At 43.7% G+C, this 26,054-nt stretch overlaps 1 protein-coding gene across 4 annotated transcripts in view; it reads right to left on the bottom strand.

The window, feature by feature from the left end:
* The window catches only part of ASAP1 (ArfGAP with SH3 domain, ankyrin repeat and PH domain 1), a 287,158-nt gene that overhangs the window by 46,832 nt on the left and 214,272 nt on the right, over window positions 1–26,054 (bottom strand). For all 4 annotated transcript variants that reach the window (XM_081071137.1, XM_081071139.1, XM_081071140.1 and 1 more), the window contains 4 exons: window positions 20,872–20,947; window positions 19,612–19,698; window positions 13,320–13,420; window positions 10,990–11,059 (listed from right to left, as the gene is read on the bottom strand). In XM_081071137.1, the coding sequence (XP_080927263.1) occupies window positions 10,990–11,059; window positions 13,320–13,420; window positions 19,612–19,698; window positions 20,872–20,947 (334 nt within the window). The remainder of the gene's footprint in view (window positions 1–10,989; window positions 11,060–13,319; window positions 13,421–19,611; window positions 19,699–20,871; window positions 20,948–26,054) is intronic.

Raw genomic sequence — 26,054 nt, 5'->3', positions numbered from 1 at the left:
CTTATTTAACCAGGATTCTGAATTTAATTAAAGAAAAAAATTGTTTTCAGAGACCTATCAAATGTCTTTTAACTGTGCATAAATATCATGGGGATTAATTGGAATGGAACCAGGAAAATCCACCTTTCAATGAAGAGTGGGCATGGTCCCTGGAAATGCACCTTTCTGGAACCCACACATATCCATGTACAAACAGCTGGCACTCTCAATACTGTGTCTTGCTGTAAAATGTAGTGGAGTTTGTTCGTTTGTTCATTCGTTCTTTCATTCGTTTATCCATTCATTCACAAAGACCCCAGTAATCAATTCTCCCAAACCCAATGTCCCAGGTTTTGGTTGCAATGTGAAATTTACATTACTCCTCTCAAAAGTACAAGGGCAATTACCAACCGTGAGATCTAGTTTAATGAGCCCCAAAATCTGGAGAGAGAAAAATTTAGCCAGGATTTCCCATCACTTATCAACAAATCGCTTCATCACACATATAATCCATACAGACCTTGTAGTATCTAGACAGTCATGCCAAGTTAGGCTTTCCCTAAATGGAGTGTTGCCACCTGATCATGCCTGTCAAAACTCTCTTGCCCTCCTGCCTGCATTTGCCCAAGGTCAGACGCTGGCCAAAGGCTGACGTCAGCATGTCTGCTCGCTTGCAGGAGCTCACAAGGAGGGGAATGTCTGCGTGCTGGGGCTGGGCTCGGCTTCCACAGAAACCCGCTGAAGTAAGCACTGGAACGCCTTCGTAGGGCGTGTATGCCCAACTGACAGTCAGGATTTTCAAAATCCCCACGCCAAGGGCATTTCCATCCAAGCAACGTAAGTTCTTTAGGGAAAACAGAAGGAGAGGAGGTAGGGTGAGGTCGCAGTCCAAACCCTGAACAGCAGCGACGGCGTAAAGTCCAGACGCTCTCAAGATGGCCAACGGGGACTTAATTTCTGTCTGCCTTCCTGTGCTCTCTGGACAGTTTTCCAGATCTTCCTCTCTCTGGTTTCCATGAGATTAGATGGCGAAGACGAGCCCCCTGTCCTGTAGCTATCTGTTCCCAAGCAAGCTGTGTGCGAACGGAAGTGAGAGAGCTGCGGGGTTTCATGTTCACTGAACGTGCATTTGGCTTAGCCCTAGAAACCAGAAGTCAAGTCCTGTAAGGAGAGCTCTCCTTGGAAAGGGTTCCTGTCCTGCAGAGCTGGTCAGGTGCGACGCCCTGGTTCCTGTAACACACCTGGAACGCGCGCTGCTAAAAGCCACAGACGCCAATGTGGCAGCCGCACCACACACCTAGGCCGGCCCCCCGGAAGAGGCACTATCTGTCCTGCAGCTCATCCGCTTTGGATGCTGACAAAAATCACTGGATTTTCCACATGAATGACAATGACATCTGACAGCCTGAAAAGGTAGCGATCCCAGTTAATGGCTCTCCGTTGGATACTGTTCCAGTTTGCCATCCACATTTAAAGAAGGACGTAGGAAAGCTTAGGGAAGATGGAGAGATGATTAAAGGGCTGGAAAAGGGAACTTTGAAGATGGGCTAACGCGCTCTTTAGTCCCCGAGGACAGAAGGCTGGGGAGTGACTTAATGACCATCTTCGAGTACGTGAAGGGCTGTGTGAGGGGAAGCTAGGCAGCTGTTTCCCATTTGCACCGACGACGAAGAAGAAGAAAGGCCCTCAAATGTAGAAGAGCTGACTCAGACACAAGGGAGAGCTTCCCAGGCTTAGGCTGATTGTGTATAAGAAGAGGGTTCAAGTTTCTTAACCTAAGTAGAGAAATCTCTTTGAAAAACTGACAATATTTTAGACACCATCCACATTTGAATGCGGCAGACGGTTAGCTGGATGATTTCTTTTTCTTCCAAAATCTATGTTACGTTCCTCCAACGTGTCTGAACAACTTTACCAACAGATGCAGCCAATACGATACAAAACAGACACAAAATCTTAAAACAGGAAAACAGACTCCAGTTCAGGAAAATTAAACAGGACAATTCACCTCTCATTTCTAAGCATGAAATACTTCAAAACATATTCCCAGAATGCTTCTAATTAAATGATAAGGGTTTTGTAGAGTTTGAGTCATTCCACGACTGACCCACAACTTCGGCGATGGTGACACGTGATACGTATTCCGTCGGACGGTCGGTCAAGTTCCCTGTGAAGAGTTTGCCGCCCAACACGGACTGCGCTTGACAGACACATCTTGTCTATACATAGTGCACTTGCCCCAAATGCCAGTGAGATGCCTGACAAAAGACCCCTCGCTCCAGAGGCGACTGAGGAGCCAAGTACACCCAATTTGTGACCATTTAAGCAGCTAACATTGCCAGGACCGAGCCAGGGACACAGAACAGTGGAGGAGTGCGCCCACCCAAAGTCCCAGGCTCCAGGCACTAGAAGGCTCAGGAATCACTACAGTAATAACAGTAATTTCAGATGTTAGCGTTCTTCCCTGAAATTTAGTACTAATTGATAGGTATATTGATTAAAGAAGGTATAAGGCGGTTTGGCAGACTAAAAACATAGTAAGGCTAAGTGACTTCCCTGGGCTACGTTACTGTGGAACAGTTTAGAAAACGCTTTCATATTGTTTAAGTACAGGAAAGGAAAGAGGAGGAAAAAATAAACTGAGGAAACATGTATTTACTGAGTCCTTCCTGTTGATGAGTTCTACCACGCTGCGGCCAAAACCCTCCGTCTGCACCAGGACCTCCAGGCTCCTTGACTTCAGCTCCTGCTTCTTTGTCTGCTGCTCCCTCTGCTGGGCAGCGAGGGGCATGACCTCTGGCCTGACACACACACCTCCTGCATGCCCCGCTCAGCCCATCACTCCCTTCGGTCTGCCCTAATCAGCACAGCCTCAGAGAGGGCGTTTCCTGGCTAGGCCACCCTCCCCTCCCACCCAGCTTCCTGACTCTTACTACTCTTTGCTTCCGGTCTTTCTTCCCACTAACAGCACATTTTTGTTTTGTTTTGGTCACTAAAATGTGCCTGGCATACAGCAGGCACCCAATATATAAATATTTATCAAATGAATGGACACATTACATATACCATGTCATGGACTACCTGTGAGGGAGTCTTTTTAGCTTCTTTCACTAATTATGATGAAGACATGGAGAAACAGAGAGGTTAACTAACATTCCTGAAATCCCCCAGGCAGGAAACAGCAGCACCAGGTGAGTGGACCGAAGCCCCGCTCTCCTTCTGCTTCCACCGGGCACTGCAGGCTTGGGAAGAGCCACAGGACATCCCAGGAACAGCAGAAGCGCCAGCACGTGAGAACATCTCCTTCTGAGCAGAGCGAGGGTTAGCAATACAGAGAGCAAAGCTGCCCGAGATTAAGTTCTATTTTAATATCTTCTCAGGTCATTTGATTCTTCCCCAATCACTTACTCCCGTAATTGATGAAACGAGAAATTCTAGACGCTTACTTGAAATACCCACTCATTCGCTCCGTTGACGGGATAGCTGTGAGCCGACACATTCTAAGCACACGTGAAAAGCATGCGGTCCGCGCCATCGAGCAGCTCTGGGACAGACCTGACCAGGGACCAGGAAGGGGCCTGGCGCCCGAGGGGCCTGGGCCTGAGCTCACAAGGGCACCAAGGGCCCACAGGTAGCACCCACTCAGATGAGGACCTGGAGGGGGAGGAGTGAGGAGCAGGTGTGGGCACCTGGGGGCTGGGGGCAGGGCATGGGGCAGTCAGTGACGTGACCGGGCACATGTGGCACTGAGGAATGTACGTTCCTGTCCCAGGAGCTCAGCAAATCTGCCGAAGGGAGCTAACTGGAGAAAGTGACCAAGGAGCTGGGCATTCGGGGAGCTGGCTGGCGGAGGGCACCGGGGACTCGGACACAGCTAAAGGGAGAGATTTTTAATCAGTGATCCCCAGGAAGTGTCTCTCCAGTGTGGACCACCTTGGCCACGCACCTGAACGGCCCGTGGAGGGCAGGGCTGCACCGTCTCTGCAGGCTCGGCTGCCGAAACCTCTTTTAAAAGCTGCAAGTGCTCTTTCTCCAAATGCAGTTATGACACCTTTCAAAAATGAAGAGTTTTGGGGCTGTTCCCTGCAACTCGAAGGCCTGTCCTTTTACAGATTTTACTTTTCATGAAAATAATGAGTATTCATGGAAGAAACACTAGGAGACCCAGAGCACAAAGAAGAAACTGAACATTACGTGGTAATCCCAGGGACAATCACCGTTCATACCTTAATTTTAACAAGATATGTGTGTGCATGTGTGAGAGGTCTGCTTTTTAAAAAAACCATGCATTGGTTCCGGTCTTGTATATTGTTGGGCAAATTGCTTCTTTTTAATGAACAATATACACAGATGTGTTCAACACACACACACACACACACACACACACCACAGTCACGGCAAACCGATCCTCATGTTTTGGGTTTTTGAAAAAGCTTCAACTAGGGAAGGTTTGGACACATTCCATGAACAGAAGTGATGGAAGATATTATCCCTTTGACAGAATGATGCTTTGCCACTGCAAACAGAAGATGGCCCTTCATCCGAACTGTTAGGAGACGTGCATGTGGAAATGGAATGAGTCAATTGTGATTCATGTTTCTGCATCTCCTGAAAGAAAACAAACACCACACTGGTCCTTCACAGCTCAGCACGCACCACCATGAAGTGTTTTTGCTGGAGTGTAAAGTTGTTAGTGCAGCCATATTTCTCTGTTAGCAGAAAACAGCTGCTACTGGAATTAGCATCCAGAAATGAAATGATTTCCCCCCATCCTCCTGCTGAATGGCTCAGAGTCACAAACAAGAAGTGTACATCATTAATTACATGGGAAATAAGCCGGACCAAGTCAGGCTGAGCCTACTGTGTAGAAAGAGGTTACAATAAAATAACAAAGCTCTCTTCACTTCCTTTGCTAGTGCTTGGAACACAGCTGCTCAGATTATGGTCATTTCACTGTCCTTCAATAAATATTTATTTAGACACCTGCTATACTCTAGTGGGACACCTATTTGGCAGGCAGTCAATAACCACATAACCCACTGCAAGAAGGTAGGTGCACAATGAACACTGACCACTGCAGACAGATCTTATCTCCAGAATTTTAGTACATTACAACTACGGGCTTTTGGAAAGCATCTTGGTTTACTTAGAAGCAAGGGAACAGTTTTCATTTATTGGGCACCTAAACGCCTAGGTACCTTATATAAATTTTATTATTTAATTCTTGCAATAACCCTATGAGTGAGGTACTGTTACTGTACCCATTTTTCAGATGAGGAAACAAAGGGTCAGGAAGACGAAAGTAAACTGACCACCGTGTTACAGAAAGTAAAAAGCAAAGCCGACATTTGAACCAATGTCTGTCTAGAGCTTTTCTCGTTTCCCACCGGTTCCCTAAAAAGGCAAGCCCTTGGGACATTTGCGGAGTAAGTGAAAACATCTTTCTTGTTCTTCCCATTTTGATTCTTCCTGCCCCTTGAGTGGCCAGTTCCCTCATTTCCCTAGAGATCACTGAATACTCCTGTTGAGAAATCCCACCCATTCTTGACGTGTTCCAAGTTCCATAATTATTACCGGCCACAATGAAAGCTCCTCATCCCTCTGGTGACCCTTCAGTCAGCTTAGGGGAGCTCACTGATCACTTAACTGAGGAAATTCATCCCAGAGTGTGGATGACTTTGAATTCCCTTAAACCTCCCAGCCATTTGAACCAGAGGATTGATTCCCAGCTGGCAGAATGTGTGTATGTGTAAGAAAGATATATTTGCAAATGGAGGTTTTCTTGAAAATCTTACTGCAGTAAGGAACTTGTCATTTTACTTTCTAGAGTCAACATTAAACCATATTATAATGTAAAAAGAGAAAAAAAGGGCTTATCGGGGATCCTGATAAGAGGTGGGGCTGACATCACTGCATCTGAGAAATGTGCCGGATGTTCCCTCATCTAGTCATTTCTACAAACATTTATAGAGTGCCTGCTACTTGCCAGTAGGTAGAGTTCAAGCAGCATAGGAAGAACTTTTAAACTCACACTTCCTATTGAACTATACCAACCACTTTAATCCACGTCTTGCTACCCAACAGGAATGCATAAACCAAAAACCTTCTTAGAATAATTGTACAAAATGCATTAATTTGATGATAAAACATCAGAGCTATGGACTATGCTTTTAAAAAAATATGCTCCTTACATTTCGTCAATGAAATGGGCAGTGAGTTGTGGAGGCAAAAATTTATGACCGGCTTCTAGTCTCCTTACATACCAATGGCAGTTAACCAAAATGAGGGCAGGAATGTGACCTTGACGATCACACAGCACTTGTACGGGGCACTAACTCTCATGTAAGTTACTCATTTAATCCTCACAAGCACCCTAACAGAAGTACCACTGTCATCATCTCCATTCGACAGGTGAGGAAACCCAGGCACAAAAAGGTTAAATGACTTTGCCTTAAGGTCACGGGCGGCAGAATGTTAGGAAAACGTTTTTGAGGAACCCGTGATTTCTTGTGCAGGGGAGGGTGTGGGGCGGGGAGTAACGTGAAAACCCACTGACTTCAGACCATGGGTCCCTTGCTTTATACCTTCAAATTTGTAAAATCTGAATATTCTTTAGTGTTTTTATGCTGTAACTTCAGGGATGAGCTTTCTGAATCTGTGGGTCTAAATCACTGAGGTTTTTACTCCGCTCACTTTGCGCTGGAATGACAGTCACACTGGAAGCCAAAGGATGACACGTGCTGCGCCAGGTCTGCCACTTACAAACCTCAGCCCCCACCCCTAGCTGCCAGGCAAATGCTTTTGATCTGTCCCATCTTTTATATTTCAATTTTCCAATTTCACGTTCCCTTCTTCATCTAAGAAACAAGCTCCTTGTGGGAGTTTCCTCTCATCTCTGCCCGACATGAAAGCAGGATAGATTTATGTGGCCATTCCTCAAATCCTAGGCAGCACTAGCATTGTGACACCCTTGTGATTCCAGAGGATTCGCCAAGAGAAGGGCCCCAGAAAGCTCCCTGAGGCCTAAATGGGGGACTGTCACAAAGTACAGGGCTTTCACGGAGCCACACTTGGGGACTGAGGCGTCCACTGGTGAGCCTGGAGCAATGCAATATTCTGTTAATGTACAAAGGCAGCTACTCGGACTGTAAGGTACACGGTAGAATGGAGGAAAAACCATAATTTTGGAGGCAAGCAGACTTTGCTTTGCGTCTAGGCCCAGCCAGCCACTAATGGAGCCATGAACAAGCAACTTTGCCCTCCGAGTCTCAAGTCTTGTCATCACAAAGACGGGAAGTAACGCTGTCTCCACAGGCAATGCAGGCACATGCCTGGTGCCCCATTTCCAAGTGGGGGGCAGCACAGGTTCTGCGGTTCAAGCTCTTGGATTCAAATCTGGCTCTAGTATCTGGTGGTCATATGATTTTCAACTTCTTCCCTTTAAAGTGGAGGTAATAGCAAATTCCCTCAAGAGGATGTTATGAAAATTAAGTGGGAAAACATGTAAAGCACCTAGTATGGAGAATGTGTGTGCCCAATAAATGTTAATGACTATTTTTACTGTTCCTATTTCCCAAATATTTCCTCTGAAGCTGTCTGCATAGCTGATGCATAAAATCCCACTGTTCTCAACCTCTCTCTAGATGAAGGCAGTGTTTCTTGTTACAATGCACCACCCCTGGGACAGACACCCATGACGTCACTCAGGTTCAGACAGAACACGAGGGTGACCTGATCTTCTGCAAGCATGTGCATGGACAGTGTGGGGAGAGAAGGGCAGCAGGGCATGAAGACACAGAGATGCAGATGGAAGGAAAGGACCCTAGACAGACAAAGAGGAACCAGAAAAGGGGTACTGCTTTGTCCATAAGCTTTGAGGCTGATGAAAATATTTGCCATAGATTTGTTAGAATTGGTATTTTGAAGTGAAAGCATTTTATACAGCACTTAGAACATACTAGATGGTCCACAGGTGGAAGCTGCTGTCAATGTTTATTGTACTAGCAAATAAGAGATTCTCACTAACGCTGATTCCCACAGTGATGCATTACTTTCAAAAGTAAATAAAAAAAGTATGTCTTTGAATAGATACATGAAAAGCAATGAATCTTCTAGGGATGGCTGCAAACCCTGCAGGTGTACACAGAAACTTTTCTTCCTCGAGTAGCTGGGGAGATGAACGGCCCTGGAGCAGATCACGTGTGGGTGGTCAACCCAGCAGACCGGAGCTCATTAATCCACACCGTGCTCAACACTCCCCGAGTCACTCTGCTAAAAACAACTTGCAAAGTGACACTGATTGGGGCCCTTTACACAGGAGGAATTCCTAGGTGTTCAGGGGTCCCAAACAAAGGCCCTAAGTTTTCTAACAACAAAGGCTCTTCTATCCACTTTTCTGAACATCACTGAATTCCTTTTGTTTTCCCAGGACACTGCTGGCCTTGATTTTCAACCTGATTCTAAGTAATCAATAGTAAATCAGTCAAGAAAAGCCAGCTAAAGCTGGCTAGAGAGCTTTCCTCTGAGCAGGAACGTGACTCCAAGTGATGTAACTGGCAGCAAAAGAGTGTGGCCCGAAGCCAGCGAAAAGTGGGGAAGAGAAAACCCCAATCAGTGGCAGGGAATCAGAAGGTCGATGGAGAAACCCATTTCCCCTGAGCTGCGCTGGGGGCAGCAGTGGACCCATGACTTCCGATGTCTGCAGCAGGAGAGGCTGCGTGCCAGTAGATTTCCGTACTGCCAGGACACTCAATGAGGTAATACTAATGGCAGTGCCCCCTACACAGCACGTTATCTCCTTTAATCCTCAACAGAATCTTTACAAGTACTTTTCTCAAGGTCATGTGGTAAATGGCAAAGCTGGGACGCAGACTCCCATCTGACAGACGCCACAGTCCATTCGCACAGCCACTGACCGTGCAGCTGGCGTGGTACGTGTTGCTGATCAGAGCCTGAAGAAAGCATGGAAATCGTTGGCGTGGCTACAATTATGTGTTTGGCAGGAAAGAAAAAGGGAGAGCGGAAGCCGAGGAGAGGAGGGAGAGAGGGAACACACAGCAATTCGATGACTAAAAAGTCCCGATCTACTCATATATGAAGTGAAATGGTCGGAAGTGTTCACTTTAGTCTATTCAACCTGAAGAATACTCCTGGGAGCAGAGGAGAACTGTAATAACATTCCTGCTCACACGCCAGGGAGCCCCAACTCAGGGTCACACTACGTAGACCCAACTCGGCTAACCCAGTCGGACAATGTCAGGCACGTGCTGATTGAAGCCCTGGTCCACAACCACATCCAGGCACCTGCCGACCACATGCCTCGGGCAGCACGTGGCAGGGGGGAAGCTGAATACATGACACTGCTGAATAAATGAGTTCTCGGCCGACAGCGATTAGCCATCTAATTCTGCCGGCAGGCTTTCCAGTACCAGATGGGTGACTTGTCACAACTGGCATGAGAGTTAAAAGAAAATCTCAGTTGGGCTGAGGGAAGCTGACGACCCAAGGAATGACCAAAGGGTTCTGCAGGGGACAAGGGATGGAGAAGACGCAACTCCTCAAGTCCCATAAAGGCCAATAATGCCCTAAGATGCATGCAATCATCTAGCAGAAAGGGCCCGGCCACAGGTATGTACTGACCACTTTGTGATTGTCAAGGTGTGTGAGGAGGCTGGAGAAAGGAAGAGGCACAGGCCCTGGTAAAATCTGGGGAGCGTGTCGTCTACTGAGATGATGGGTTCTGCAGGAAGAGAGGCAAATAAGAAGGGGCATATGGACTCATGTCAGAAAGACCCAACTTTCAGTTTCTGACTCGGCCAGCTACTGGCTAAGTCATGGAGCTTCTTTGTGCCTTAGTTTCTTCATCTGTGGAATGAAGGTTAGATTACCACATGGTCTGTAGGGAGGAGGAGGTAAAATAAATTTCATTAAGTGTTAGGCATGAAGAAATGCCTAGTAAGTGGTACTTTCCTACCTCCCCAACAGAGGGAAATCTAAACCTGACAGTGAATAATGAAAAACTGCCCATATAAGAAATGCTCACCACTCATTTCTACTATCCTGGTAGCACTTATCATATCTGGAGGACATCACCTGGCACGATACTGAAATTTACCCACAAGCTTCTTCTCCAAGCTGGGGCTCCTGGTTAAACGGTACACACCTTTGTAAAGACTCTTGCACACTCTGCCGTTTCTGTTCCCACTTGATACAGTTTCCATTATAAAAAATAATTTCTTGCTAGTGTTAAAAGAGCAAAATCGTCATCACGGGTTTTACTGTGCATGTCTTTGACTCCCACCAACACCAAACCTTTTCTGACAAGTATATGGATTTTGTCAATACAGGATTTTTAGTTGGAAATGGATGATACAAAGAAATAAAAATTCTAGGTAGATTATAAGCATCAACTACAAGTATGTCATGTATATGTACATTTACTGACAACAATTAGAAAAGAATTAAGAGTATGTGTTAATAAGCTCAGTTACTTTCTACTTTCTATTAAATTGCCTTGATTACTAAAACAAGGGGAGTCAAACTGAGACAATTTTATTATTCCGCTGTTTTATGTATTACGTTTTAACTCCTTAACATACTAATGGACTTTCTGAGGAATTTAAATAGTAACAATAAAAAAAAAGATTGACCCTATTTTACATGTACTGTTTTATTTTCTATATTACTATTTTATGCAAAGAACATCCTCTGTCATCTTGATAATTCAGAGAACTTTAGGTTTTTCAGAACAACCCATTTTTCCCAAAAGATAAGGTTATAAACGGATACCTGACTTGGTTTGAGGGGACAAACGCCAAAAAGGTCTGGTGGAGCTCTAGAATAAGGCAGGACACCTAAGGACCAGGCAAAGAACATCGAAACGATCGGACGCAACTCCACACATAAACGTAAGGGGGACATGTCAGTGCTGGGGACACCACATGTTTGCTTTCCCGCCTCTGTGGACAAAGCCCTCAGCAGTGCAGCATGCAAAGGACCAGACACACTTACTGTGGCATGTGAGATGGTCAGGATTCCATTCTTGACAGCACACTTCCTTCTCTGCCACACTTTCCGGATCCTGAAGAGAAAAGCCAAACACAAGCAGATATAGTATCGGGTTCTCTCCAGGACAAGACATGCAGCTACAGTATCATGTGTAACCATCATGACAAAACAGAATCACCCCCGAACCAAAAAACCACACACACCAGAAACTTTCGGTTGCCCTTTACTATCCGAGGTAGAAGCTAATCCAGACCAGTAGGCCTGTCCAGGAATGCTCATGACAGCACTGTTATTGATAGTGAAAATGGGAAGCAACAGAAATAGCAGAAATCTACCAACAGGACAAAGAATAAGTGAATTCCAGTTCCATTCATATACAGAGTATTAAAGTAACTATATATGTGCTCACCTGTATAGATTGCTAACGCATAATGTTGATTGAAAAAAGCAACCTCTTTTAAGATAATTTGGGTATGATGTCATATTGTTAAAAAAAACTCAAAAAATTTCTGACATATAAAAACAGCACTCTAATTTCCTGTGGGTATATAAACATGTGGATAAAACCATCCAGGAGAGCATCTGGGAGGGGCACACCACACGACAAAGTACCTCTCTGGGAGAAAGGCCCAGACCTACGTCAGGCGTGTGCGAAGGACTTTTTAACCACACCTGTGACTCTTTTATAAGAAGGCTGCATGAATCAATTGCTTCTGTCATTAAAACTAGATTTTAGAAAGTTAAGAAAGGAACTCAAGACGTCTGCAGGGAAGAGAGGGGGTGAGGCTGCCTCAAGGGTTCAGGGCTCGAGTGGGGATGAACACCCTTTTAGGTAACTTGTGCACCTCTCCTTTACGGGTCTTTCAGAGACAAATCATGTAAGAGGACTGGTCGCGATTCATCTGGGAGAGTGAACTGTGGCCCAACCATTCACAAGTAGCTATAAGTGATAAACTTGGAACATTCTGATTTGATGATGCTGAAGGATGGAAAGAGCCACACAGAATTAATTTGAACGTGGAGTTTTTTCTGGTGAAGCTCTGGGTACAGGTGTTATCCATCATTCCTTCAATTCCTGAGGTCTTCACTCCAACACCACCTCAGCAAACCTTCCCTGACCACCCTCAGGGCAGCAAGAACCACCCCCACATGCCCTGTATCTCTTGCCTTGCTTTCTCTTTCTCCATGGCACTTGTTACCATCTGCCTCCAGTGTATTTCCTTCTTTATCGTCTGTCTCCCCCCTTAGAATGTAAGCTCTGAAAGGACGAGGATTTCCTTCGTCCGTGCTATTCTGAGCCGAGAACAGTGCCTGGCGTCCAGCACGCCTCCCAAAAGGTATTTGTTGTATGCATGAAAGGATGATGAGCAAAACTGACAGTGAACCCAGAAACTGACAGGAGGCATAGTTGTCATTTTAACAAACAAACGAAAACATCACAAACAACACGTGCATCTCACTCAGATAAAGCCAAGGAGCACATATCCGCAACCAATCGGAAACCAAGAAGCTTTCTTTGAATAAAGAATGACAATTAGTGCAGTGAGTAACCATGATTCTAATTATGCAGGTCTCAGAAAGGCGGCCAGTGTGGCAGGACCACAGGAGAAAATGGCAGAAGATGCGACAGGAGAGAAAGGCAGGGGCGAGAGCCCACATGCGATGGGAAGCCGCCGAGCATGAAGCGTGGGGTGACCTGATGTGCTTTATGTTTCTGCAAACCCTACTCCAAGCGCTGTGCAGAGATGAAATGGAGAAGGGTCAGAGCGGGTGGCACAGACACCAGTCAGGAGGCTCCTGAAACAGCCAAGGACAGAGGATAGTGGCTCATCCTAGAGCAGCAGAGACGGCAAGAAATGAATGATTTCTTGTTAGAAATGGAACAGGTTGTTGTTAGATTGGCTGGATGTAATTGGAAAGAGAAGAGTCAAGGCTGACTCCCAAGGCTGGGGTCTGAGCGGCCAGTTGGGCACCCCAGGCAGAGAATACTACAACGAATAAAATCAGAGAGGTGGGAGAGCACGAAGTCAGCAAGTCACTTGCTTGCTTCATGTTCTGCTCAGTTCCTGCCTTTCTAAAATTGCATGTTTTACGTCACAGGTTCACAGGTGCCACTTAGGGACCATAAAACAATTACTGCTTCTTCCGAAGACACTAGCTTAACTCTCACACTTACCTGAGGAAAACCAGTGTGTTCCGGGTCTGAAGTTAGTGCATTAGGAAACGTGTAAGTGTGTTTTCCTATTTGAGGGGCTGGAAGAAGTTCTCAGGCTACTGACACCCAGCCAGTATGCTACGCGAACGTAGGGGCACTGGGATGGGCACGTACGTACCCATCACTTTTCTTCAGCAGGTATCCCCTCTTCTCGCTCCCGTATTCCTTATTGCCATGGAGCTGATGCATGCTATAGCCCCCTTGCCGGCTCTGGGAGTCCTACAAAAGAGGAACCACACATGAGACAAATGCTGGAGACAGTTCTCAAATCCTTGACTCTGTTCTGCCTTTGAGCCGTTGCCCATTGGTCTGGGCTGAGAGAATTACGGGACTTTAAGAGCTGTCCATCAGGTCCTTGCCTTTGTTTTAGAGGAGAAATCTGGGCAGGTAAACAATCACGAGAGTCACAAGCAAGTTGGAAGCAGGGCTGGGGCCTGGGGTCCAGGTACGCTGTGTCTAGTTCAGAACCCGGCTTTACGCCCTGACACACTGCAGGGACAGACTATTCTAGGACCAGCCCAGTTTACACTGGCAGCAGAGGCAAGCCCAAGGACGGCTGGAAAAGGGGAAGTGGGCCACAAAACAAGCTCATGCAACCGGAGTGGGCTCTTCCCTCAGGCACAGCTCTTCTCCCTTCACACGTTCTCCTAAAGCACCCACAGTAAAAAGCACACCTTCTAAGTGGGGTACTAGAACTGTTATAAAATTCTTTGTTTTAAGTTCTGTAATTACCTAGTCCTCTGTAAAGTAAACCTACACCAATTCTTTTAATTAAAAAGGATGATTCTAGTGCAGTGAAAAGTGTACCATGGAATGACAAGGGTGACACGGGCCCACAGAATACCACAGATGCAAACAAGCTGAACATGACCGGCCACTCGTACTTCCTGCTGTCTGCAGGACTGCAGGGCGAGCCGCAGGTGCAGACATGGAGGAAATAAACTGACAACGCTGAACTCTACAACGAGAACGTGGGGCTTCAGACACAGAAGTAGGACAACGCATTCTCACGAAAAGTATTGACTTACTCTCCTAGACTTCGATCAGGAAGGGCAAGAGCAACAGAGAAAAAAGGCAGAACATTTGAAAATATAGTTAATTTCATGGATAGTCTTATCGTTCATAATTTAAGCACTTGTAACACGCAGAGAAAACATCATTGTAAAGATAATAATACCAGGACACACACACACACACCCCTTTATAACCATGATAAACTTTGGTACAATAAAATGTCTTTACCTTCACCAAGTTTAATTTCAGGTCGTTTGAGCAAGAACGGAGAAACGGCTAAGTGGATCAACACGAGTACACGTTTCACCAAGAAAAAATGGTGGACGAACCTCCCAGGGTGCGTGCAGGAAATCAACCCCTCAGTGAAACCCAAAGTAAATGACTTAGAAAATCTACAAAGAGCCACACGTTTTAGGAGGCTTCTTTTTGGTTTGTTTTTCCAAGGGAAGAGAACTTAATAAAAATATCCAGTTAATCAACAACGCTTGACATGTGATGGTGAGGAGGCGGGAAGCGAAACCAGCGCTGGTTATCTCCTCATGGGGCTGCACAGCCAGCCGTCAAGGTCAGGTGGTCTCTTTGTGGCCCTCAGATGGACAGCGCCCCTCCGTGAGGCTGTTCTCCATGTGATGGGCACCTCAAAGCCAGGTACTGTGAAGGCACTGAGGACAGGGACACAACCGTCTGAGTCCTGCTCTCTGAGTGGGGGCCTGGGAGCTGACTGTACACTTCAGAGGCAAACTGACTCGTTCTGAAGAGGATACGGACTCTCATCAATCTCTTAACTGGAGTCCTTTCTTTGTCTTTAACCAGCCAGATTCCCTCCTGTTGAAACAAATCAGGGCCCCCAGCCTGGAACTCCACAGTAATTTGGCTCACTCTGCCCTCCCCGACAGGGACATCCATGTTTGCTGGACGGAGGTATGACAGAGGGACCGTACTACCTATCAGGTGGGCAGAGCGAGTAACCTCCTCTCCCAATGCCTCCAGTGACATCCACAGGACCACAGCGGGGACACACGTGGTTTTGTGGAAGGAGGCGGTAAGTGGCCATAACACTCATAAAGAACAATTAGGACAGAAAATATGAGCGTGTGGTTAGAGAATTGCGTGATGCACGGGACAAAAGAAGAGGTAGGATAAAAGAAGTCCACGGAGCTGTCTGCTTTAACCCAGTAAAACTGCGTGAAAAATGATTCAAGTATGGATTTGGATTCAGGGATCTTTGCTACATTTCTACCTCCTCAAAACATTAAAAACGAAATCTAAAATCTTGGATATCAATTCTTTTTAAAAGAATAACTCTCTTCGTTGAAAACCTTTTCATCAAACTAAACTTCTCTTCATCTGGCCATATAATGCTTAGCCTGTTGGAATGCTTTAAAATTATGCCTCACTAACCTTAATCCCTTTGCTAACCTTTAAAATAAAAACCTACATTTAAAAAATAAAACTACTTATATTTTTTAACAAGAATTTGGATGTTGATAACTATTAAAACTGTTACATTCTGTAAACTTACCATCAAGATATTCCTTACACGTATTTATTGCAAGCCTAAACTTTAAATTTTGAATAACAAGCAGATTAAATGGGCTGTGCTTTATGTCAGACAAATGTGCTTTTACAGTTGACTCAAATCTTGGCTTTGATCTCAGAAGTCTATTCCATTAAACCGAGTAGGACACAAGTGCAGTTTCAGAAGTCTAGCATCAAAAACTCTAAATTACTAATGAGTTTGATGGCTTAAGAAAGTCATATAATTTATGATTTCCATACTTTGAGGAATGACGGTCATTCAGCTTGCTTAGCAGGGCACGCCAGATAAATAAAAAGAGGATTTTCCTTTTTGAGAAAGTACCAATCTTGGGGAACTGTTAACACTAATAATAATTAAAAACACAATAAAACCAAAGGAATGAAATAGGTTCTGAATTCTTTGAGAGCATAATAAAAATCAATATGTATTCAGGAAAGAGACATGCAAATGAGAAACTCATTCAGGCAAAAAAATATATATACAACTAGACTTGAACAATGAACGTAAAACGAAACCTTGGGGAAATTTCATGATGTGAGCCAAGAAATGTAAGCTATAGAAGGAAAACTATGGTATTATTTTTTAGTTCAATATCCCAGTCTCTATTAGCAGTACAAATTACCTGACTTGCTTATTAGAAAACCTTATTAACATGTAAAATGCATTATTAAGGAGTAAAACCTCCAATCTTTTTAAACTGCAAGCAATTACACACTCATTGGTTTAATGGAACGGTGAATGTTTCTGGCATCCACTCTAAAACTAAAACTCTATGAGAGAAGTTTCCAGTCTCTAATGTAAGGTATGAATGGAGCGGGCAAAAAAGTCCTCTGCTTTATCTTACTAAATATTTCCTGAGTAGCTTTTGGGCACCTGGCAATGTGCCAGATACTGTGAAGAGAGATGAACAAAATGCAGACTCTTAACAATTTGCAAACTACCCTATAATGGCTACTGAGACTCAAACAAAAGGGAATTTTTGGAAGGATTTATGGATATTGTCATTAAAAATATTTTTAACCCTAACAATAGCTAGGCAGCAAATAGTTCTTTTGGGAGGTTACGCTATAATAAAAGCTTAAGATAATTAATTTCATAGAACATCTGTCAAAAGTCAACAAAGAATTTTATTTTGACAAGAAAAAATGAGTTTATGAAAAATCTGAGGATCATATTTACAGTCAAGTTAGAAGCTAGTGGGCGTGAGGTTGTTCAGTGATTTGTTGGGTGCTTTAATTTCTCAGCTCATTTTTCAGAGGACCTTACACTCTTCTGGAATAGGAGCTGTATGGGGAGAACCCTCAGGTAGATAGCCTCCATTCATATTTAATGGAAGTCATTAAAAATCATTACCTTCTCAACGTATCTTGCAGGGAAAGATGATAAACAGCATGAGAATGGAAAAGGCATGCTGTGAAAGATCGATTTTACTTGTGAAAGACACTGGACATGGTGCTAATGGAAATTCATCATTTATTAATTTGGGATAAAGTTAAATCAAATCACGTGCATTTCCTCATGTGCACACTCTTTTGGCTTATTGGCAGCTTTGTTCTTTAGCTACACTGAGCAGAATACATCAGTCTCTACACAAAACAAAAAGGAACTGTAATGGTCCCTCCTTTCTTTTTTTCTTTTTTTTAAAGAAAGCTTCCATATACAGGAAGGAGGTAATCGTGTGTGACAAAACAAAGGTAGGAAGTAGTTAAGTGCATACTGGTCAGTAAACAAAACCTTGCAAATTTCTCCCCAGACAGAGATCTACCCTCTGGATTTGGGTTTTCCTATTGCTTGTACACTTGAGTAATCATTCAAGGAAAGGAGACCACTTCTCCCACGACTTGTACGGCAGCAATTAAGCACCCTCAAGGAGTCCTCAGAGCCTGGTGCAGACGCTGGCTGAGGCACTGGAAGACATGGGGACATAGTACAGACATCATCCTGGCCTCTGATGTCTCCGTCCACAGGTTACCAATGGCCCGGTGTGAAAGGCTTTCTTTCCTTCCAAAACCCAATGTGTATGTAAAAACTGGAAGCAGAAGAACAGAGGGCTAGATTCACTCAGGAAAGACGACCTTCAGGGTTGCTGGTGCAGGGCTGTGCACATTTAAAGGGGTTTGTTTTGTTTTGTTTTGACTCATGAACCCCTTTCAGAAATTTTAGGACTTTACACATGGTCAGTCTGCCGTTGTGAGATAATATCACGAGCAACTACAATACTAAAAAATGCTATATTTTATGTAATTATTATTAAATATTGCACTTAGACAATGCACTTAAATTCCATATACTAATTTCATAATATATACTAATTCACCATGAAACACGTGGTGCTCGCTTTTTAATTTATCCTTTTATCATGAAGTCAGGGTGCACCCAAGGTCCTCTGTAATCAGGCCTGCGTTTGCACCCCAGAAACCACATCTCACGCTGCTCTACCCGCCTTGCCCCGAACTGTAGCCTGTGGAAGAAGCCAAGCACCCTTCTGCATCTCTTGATGTAGGGGTGAAATGCGGGGAATCAGTAACGCAGACAGACTTAGCTCCTCTGAAGTGTGAGTCACCTCACAGCTCGCTGTAGTCAGACTTAGCTAGTATGCAGTTTGATCCACCCTGATATTCAGCTGTTTTCTTTTTGTATCTCCACTCACTGACGGACTCGAGAACTTATTTTGTTCCCTAAGTCTACAGTACCTCATTAATCCATTTAGTCAACAGACTGAAAAGGACAATTTCTTACTCCTCAGGCACCCAGAACGGAGGAATCCATTTTTGCAACTCCTTGCCGGTTTTTACTGGTGATGCATAAAGCCCCAGGCCGTGGTGGCTGGGATAACATTATCTTAAAACAGACCAGACCCCAGGGAGGATGTTGGCCCTCAGACCTGCCTGAAGGACTCCCCCTTTCCTTTGCTCCTCCTGTGCACCTATAAAACCTTCTGACCGGCCTAGGAACAGGGAGATGGCCTTTGAACAGGGGTCCGCCATGCTCCCAGAATGCCAGCATTCTGAAGAACCCTGCTTTTCTTTCTACCAACCTGTCTCTCGATTTTTAACTTTTTCCAGCGTCAGACACCGGACCCTTAGCAGGGTACCACTGAGTCTCTCGGGTTTCCTGTCTTTTCTGCACGCCACCTCCCAATGTGTGTCCTACAGCATCAACACCACTTTCGGTACAACTGCTTATTCATATGGCTGACTCGCGGTTCTACCAGATCACGAGCTCCTTGATGGAAAAGGCTAAAGCTTAGTGCCTAAAACAGTTGCTGGCACATAGCAGGTACTAATTAAACGCTTGAACAACAAATGAACAAATGAGATTTACAAGTTAGGATCTGTACCGCATTTACCTAATAGCTACCATTCATTGTATACTCCATTTCAATATCCAAGGACGATCTCATCTTTATTTTCCTAACTGGGGGGCAAAATTTCTATAGGATTCTGCATCAGACTATTTCTCTACTTCCCTGGCAAAATGAGACAGGCCCCCTTTGACTGCCTGGAAAGACAGAGACAATCTAAAGGGGACACTTTAGATTGGGGCAGTGTGTCACTGCCTGAGAGGACACACTCCTGAAACATCTTCAAAGCCAGGATGCAAAATCTAGAGTCATGGGATTGTAGGTTGGGGCTTAAGGACATCTTTTCTATAAGGAGGGAAAAGGAACTAACACCCAGTTTCTAACCTGGGCAATGCAGTAGGTACTCATTTGTATCTTTTTTCTCCTCTGTCCCCACAAGGACCCTGGCAGGAAGCTGTCAAGATACCTGTTTTGCATATCGGGAAACACAAAGGCCATCACAAGCAACCTTGCTACATAGTTAGTCCTGATGGAAACATACAGAACACCTACTTCTTTCTGCTCAAGCTGAAGAGAAGATTTTATTAGGTCTCGGAGTGAAGTTAGCTGTTTCTTTTCTTCATCCTGGGTCTGTTTTATCTACGAGAGAAAAAAAAATCACTTCTGTCATGTGTCTTTTACATATTTACATATAATTCATCCACATATACCACTTACCAAACCATTCAATGATATAAGTTGATTTACTCAATGAAATCCTTCACACGGGCTCATTTTTGATACGAGAGGCATACTTTTCTCAACTTACGAAAAGTACCAGTGAGTTCTGAAATCAGTGAGTAATGCAATATGCTTTCTTATTAAATAATTCATCTCAGCTAGACGATTAACTCTGAAGTGCCATTTTAAATAAAGTTGAGAAATAACACTGAGTCATTTGCTTATGGTCTTTTGAAGAGGGGTAGTGGGATACCATGATGGGATTAAATGCGCTAGGACAGAATCCTAAGAAGGGCCAGGATCCAACGGGCTCATGCATGTATGAAGGTTTACAAAGTACGACAGGAGGGCAAGGGACTGGGCCGCTTTTTTAAATCACTTAGAACTTACTGCACCCTGAACTGTATTAGCTATGGAAAGAAAATCAGAAAAAAATACACAGCTATGTATTTTTGAACTTATATAAGAATATATTATTTGTAATTCCAAAACCTTATTTCACCATATGTAGTTGCACTGATAAAACATATACTTTTAATATTATCCATTGCCATTATCATGTTAATATTATCCATTGCCAAGTGGTTTATGGGAATCAAGGTTGACATTTATACACGTGCATTTTGTTTTTTTCTTCATACCAGTTTTTCCTTTTGATTTTGCTATTATAAAAGCAAAACTGAGATATTAGAAAATATAGTGAGAGAAAATATAAAACAAGCCACAAAAAAAATCAAAAAACAGCCTACTCAGAGATAGTCACTTAATTTTTTTCCTTCCCTGATGAAACTATCTTTATGCAATTGCTGACTGAAAGGTACCCATGATGTTTCTGAACCTAAAGGGAAAGTTAGAAGCAATGGTTATATGCTCCCCTCCCTGCTCTCTGATGCTCCCCAAAGCAAACACCGGAAGGTTCGATCATTGATGACTTCTCTGAGTTAAACTGAAGGTTTATCTGCCTTAGGTTTACACTGATGTATCACCTAACTTGTCTTCTTTTATTTAATACTCTTCTAACACAAATTTCATATGTACTGATATTTATCTACAAAAGCAAATCCAAATGCATGTATTTTATAAAGAACTTACATTAAATAAATCAGCAGCCAGTTTTTCAATGTACTGTTTCAGTTTATCAGCTGTTTTCAAGCCGTCTTGGAAGAAACTACAATAGGAAACATCAGACATTTACTAGCAGTATCAAAACGGAATGAACCATAATCACATGAAAAATCCGACAGTACTTATATATTTCCTCTGTACCGCTATACCCACACGAAATATTTAGAAAACTGACTTCAGTCGTTTACAAAGATGCACCAACAGATCCCTTATGGCCACCACTGGGTCTGTGCTAGAGACAGCACACGCACACTGCCACGTTACCCCTGCAGTCCCAACGCAGTGAGGTCGTCATGTGTATGCCCTCCCACGCATAGTACAATTCCTCCCGGATGTGCCATATTTGACTTCAAAAGAGAAAGACAGACACATTAACCAGTGGGGTATCATCAAGTCCAACTGGACACTCTAAGGAGAGATGGGACGGAACGAGAAATAAAGCCTGGAGGAGAGTCCGCATTCTTTCAGTTCCCCCCAGGTCCCCGTGTTCCAGCGTCCTCCAAATCTGGGAAGTGTGTGGCTACAAAGTTAATCACCACAAAACCAACTGTGAGCTTTGATACTGCACTTAAAGAATTTCTGGAGGACGGTTTTGAAGGTAGAACACTTCAATGTTAGGTGGATGCTGTCAGGACTTCTTACAATAGAAAAAGCATGGGCTTTGGGGTCAGAGGAAGAAGGCCTAGAACCTGGGCTCCAGGATTTACTATCTATGGGACCTTGGCAAGTCGCTTGACGTCTACCCATGTTATTGGTATTAAGTGGGGAGAATGATACAGAGAGCATATACGAAACCACTCAGCTAAGTGTTGGGGAGTTAGGATGTGCTTGGTAAACATTGCTTTTCGTCCCTGGAACCCCAGAGGTTTATCATGTAAGGACTTATTTTCTTCCCGGGGGGATACGAATTCCTTGAAGATATTTTTGTAAAGGTGTTTCATTTTCACTTTCAACCTGAAGGGAATTTGATCACCATGTTAAGAAAGAAAGATGGATTTAAATGAGAATGCTTTAGATCTGTGTTTTCCAATACAATGTTCACCACTGGTGAAACGCACCTAATTTAATTAAAATTAATGTAGCATTCAGTTCATGGAGCCTTACTGGCCACGCTACAAGTGACATATGGCTGGTGGGTACCATGTGAGGCAGCAAAGATTATCAATGGTTCCATAATCACAGAAGGGTCCATTGAACGTGAAGAAGCAAATTGATATTTGAACAGCATACAGATGCTGTAAAACATACATTGTAAGGAGAAAAAGGGCAGCTTTAGTTTGAGATGGCACTGATAAAAATGAAAAGTTATCAGGGGTGAAAGCAAGATGGATGGGGAAGAAATTCCTGAAGAAAGACCCAAACAAGTCTCTTTTCCCACAGTTAAATTCTTCATTACATTACAAATGGGCTAAGAGATATCGACATGATGAACCATTTTAATCTACCGTATAATGTATGATTCAATTTTTGTAAACAAATCCTATACATAAATCCAGTAATCTGAGTAAGATTGTAGTTTTTTTTCTCTTTCTCATTTTCTATACATTTTCTAAAAGACATCACATATTTCTGAGGCAGAACAAAATTAAAGAAAAGAATCAACGTCTAGCTTGAAAGGCCACGGCCGAGCTGAGCCCCTCAGAAAGTTATTTTAGGGCCAACTTCTAGTTTTCGGTGAGACACAGGAGTAGGGAGAACAAAACAGTCCTGACAGGCATTAGTAATGCCACGTCACGCGAAGGCCACAAGCTGCCAACTGCACTTCCCTCTGGCGACCCCTCTCCTCTGCACTGGATCCTCCCTTCCGGGAGGTTCAGTCTCAGCAGCAGGCCAGATGGGCCTGAGGGCCGCCACACCACCCACAGGGCAGTGGGCTCTGTGTCCCGGGGTCCTTCCTCCCTCTGTTAGGGGCTCTGGTTCAGGGGGACGCGTGGGCTTTGGAGTTGAAAGCATATCCGATTTTGGCTCTGAACCTGACTGGGTAACCTTGGGCATGTTCATGTCCAAATGTGGACGTCTTCTAGCTTCAAGGAGCAGTGGATGAGCGACTACAGATAAAAGTGTCCTTGTAACTGGAAAGCGAAGCACAAGGGTTAGTTCTGATGACCCATCTTTCAACTGGAACATGTAAGCATTGCCGGCAGACGGGGAAATCACCTCCACGACATCCCACTTGTCTCTTAGCCACTTTCTCTCTAAATTATTGAAATGTAATGAGACCTTTGAAAATAGATGATGAGGATTAACAGTAATAATAATAATAATAATAATAATAATAATAATAATAATAAAGACGGCTAGCATGTAATTGAGTACTTACTTTGAGCCAGCCACTCACTATTATGAACAATTCATCGAATATACCTTTATAAAAGTTTCACGAGAATCCAACAAAACAGGTAATGAATATTATTAACCTGTGAGACAGGTAAGGATCCTGAGGCCCAGGAGAGGTCTGGGGTCTTGACTAGGGTCATCTAGCCATTAAGTACAGAGTTGGGATTTGAGTGTAAGATTTTCTGTTGCCGGAGCACACGTAATTAAAAAGTCAGGGTCCTACCTGATCTGGGTCCAAATCCTGACTCTGCCACTGAATAATGGCCTAATCTCAGTGTCCTTATACAGGAAATGGAAATAGCTGCATGTGGCTTGGAGCATTCAAGCGAGAGCTGGGATTATGTTAAGACGCCAGGCATAGGGAAGCATGGCCTCAGGCCAGCAAAATGGGCTTCAGTATTTCTCTGGCCTTAGGGACACAGCACGATCGGCTTCACTTTTTAAATAAGCAGATTGAAATAAATAGGACCATATTTTAATGCCATAGGGTGCTACAAAAACGTGAGTTGCCAACTGATGGGCAGAACCCTCCCCTTGCCACCAACAGGCTGTAACACACAGCTGCAAAGGGCAAGCTCACGAGTGTCTAACAGGGTCTGCCATTCATCAGGCAGGACACACCCTCCTTACAATGAAGCACAACCTTTTCTGTCCTGACAGAGTTGCTAGTCATTCGGTCCTCACGACAATGGGGAAGGAAAACATTATGGTCTGTCTGCTTATAATTCAAAAAAGAGACAAGAGACTGTCCCTGATACCTCTTATCACATATTCTGCTTGGCTCAGACACAGGTGTTCTTTGGCCAAAGGCTGAAAGGCTCAGAGAGTATAATAATGTTATTTTCAAAAGAAGTTAGGATATCCTGGAGTACCAGACAGAGGACAGCACTATAAATCAAATCAAAAAAGAAAGTGACCTCTTAACAAATCCAGCGTCAACCCCTTCTGAAATCCTGATAGCCAAGCTTCAGGCTTTGACTAAGTCACGTACTGATTTGCAGCTATCTAGGTAGGTAGCAGGGTGACATTTTCTCCAGATACATCCCCTGTGTGTCCTGTGGTATTTCAGGAATCTGAATCTACAGGGGGTAGTGTAAGTACCAATTAACTGCAGCTATAACTTGACAGATCAGATCAAAAAAACCGTAGCGAGTGGTATATTAGACCCATGTATGGAGACTTGTAAGAATATAGCTGTCCAGGTCCAATGCTGGGCTTACCAAATCAAAATACCTGACATACTAAGTGCACGCACTTTGGAGTTAGAGACCTGGGTTCAACACTCACTGCCACCATCTCACTGTAAGTTCCACGAGGGCATGGGCTTTTGTTTTAGTTTTGTTGTTTTTAACATTTTTTAAAATGGAGATAAAATTCCTGTTAACATAAAATTTACCATTTTAAAGTACAATTCAGTAGTTTTCAGTATATTTACCATGTTGTATAACTGTCACCACTATCTATTTAGAGAACATGTCTATCACACCTGAAAGGAACCCTGTACCTGTTACAGCAGTGACTCCCCATTCTCCCACTCTGCCTACCCCCAAGCAAACAATAATCTGCTTTGTGCCTTAACGGACTTGCTTTTTCTGGACATGTCATTTAAGTGGATTCATACAATATGTGGCCTTTTGTGTCTGGCTTCTTACACGTAGAATGATGTTTTACATGCTCACCCACCTGTAGCATTGATCAATACTCATTCCCTTTCACTGGATGAATAAAATACCCCACTGTATGGCTACAGCGTATTTTGTTCATCCACTCATCAGCTGATGGGTGTTTGGGTGTTTCCAGTTTGGCTATGGTGAATAATGCTGCTGTGAGCTCTCGTGAAGGCGTTTTTGCTTAAATATTCATTTTCAGTTATCTTGGGTATAACTGTAAGGAGGGGGATCGGCATATCAAATAACTCGGTATTTAACTTTTTGAGCAAATGCCAAACTGTTTTCCAAAGCACTTGCACTAATTGACATTTCTACCAGCAGTGTATTAAGGGTTCCAATTTCTCCATATTCTTACCAAGACTTATTTTCCATTATGTTGTTGTTTTTAATTATAGCCATCCCATGAAGTGGTTATCACATTGTGGTTTTGACTTGTATTTCCCTAATGACTAATGATGTTGAGCATTTGGTTCACGTGCCATTTGGCCATTTATATTTCTTTTTTTTTGAGAAATAGCTATTCAAATTCTTTATCCATTTTTAAACTGGGTTGTTTATCTCTTTGTTGTTGAGTTGTAAGAGTTCTTTACATGTTCTAGGCACTAGCCTCCTATGAGATGAATGATTTCCAAACATTTTCTCCCATTTTGTGGGTTGTTTTTCCATTTAATAGTGTCCTTTCACTCATAAAAGTTTTGAATTTTGAAGTCCAATTTACCTGTTTTTCCTCTCTTTGGTTCTTGTGCTTTGTTTGTTTTGACACGTTTATTATACATCTATTAAATAAATGCATGTGACTCTGGGCAAGCTACTCATTCTTTCTGAGCTACAATTTCCTGACTGCTCTTGATAAATGTTAACTATCGTTATGTATAAAATGAAGGCTAATACAGTAATGTTTGTGAGTGCACTTTATTCTGCAGATCATAACGATACTCGCTAGGTGCTAAAAGGAGTGGGTGAGCACCAGGATAATGTTTGTTTGGAAAGCAGGGTGTTACTGACACTGCTGGTGTTTGAAGGTGAAGAGTAACTGGTGTGGGGGAGCCGAAATGGGGAAGGAGTCAAAAGCTCTTCTTTTCCGCAACCTTTGTTCTTCCATTCTAGCAGTTGGCCCCTGAGGTGCTGTGACTACCCAGGCTA

The sequence above is a fragment of the Rhinolophus hipposideros genome (assembly GCF_964194185.1).
Source record: "Rhinolophus hipposideros genome assembly, chromosome: 13".
Lineage (NCBI taxonomy): Eukaryota > Metazoa > Chordata > Mammalia > Chiroptera > Rhinolophidae > Rhinolophus > Rhinolophus hipposideros.
This window is presented reverse-complemented; position numbering and strand designations above follow the sequence as displayed.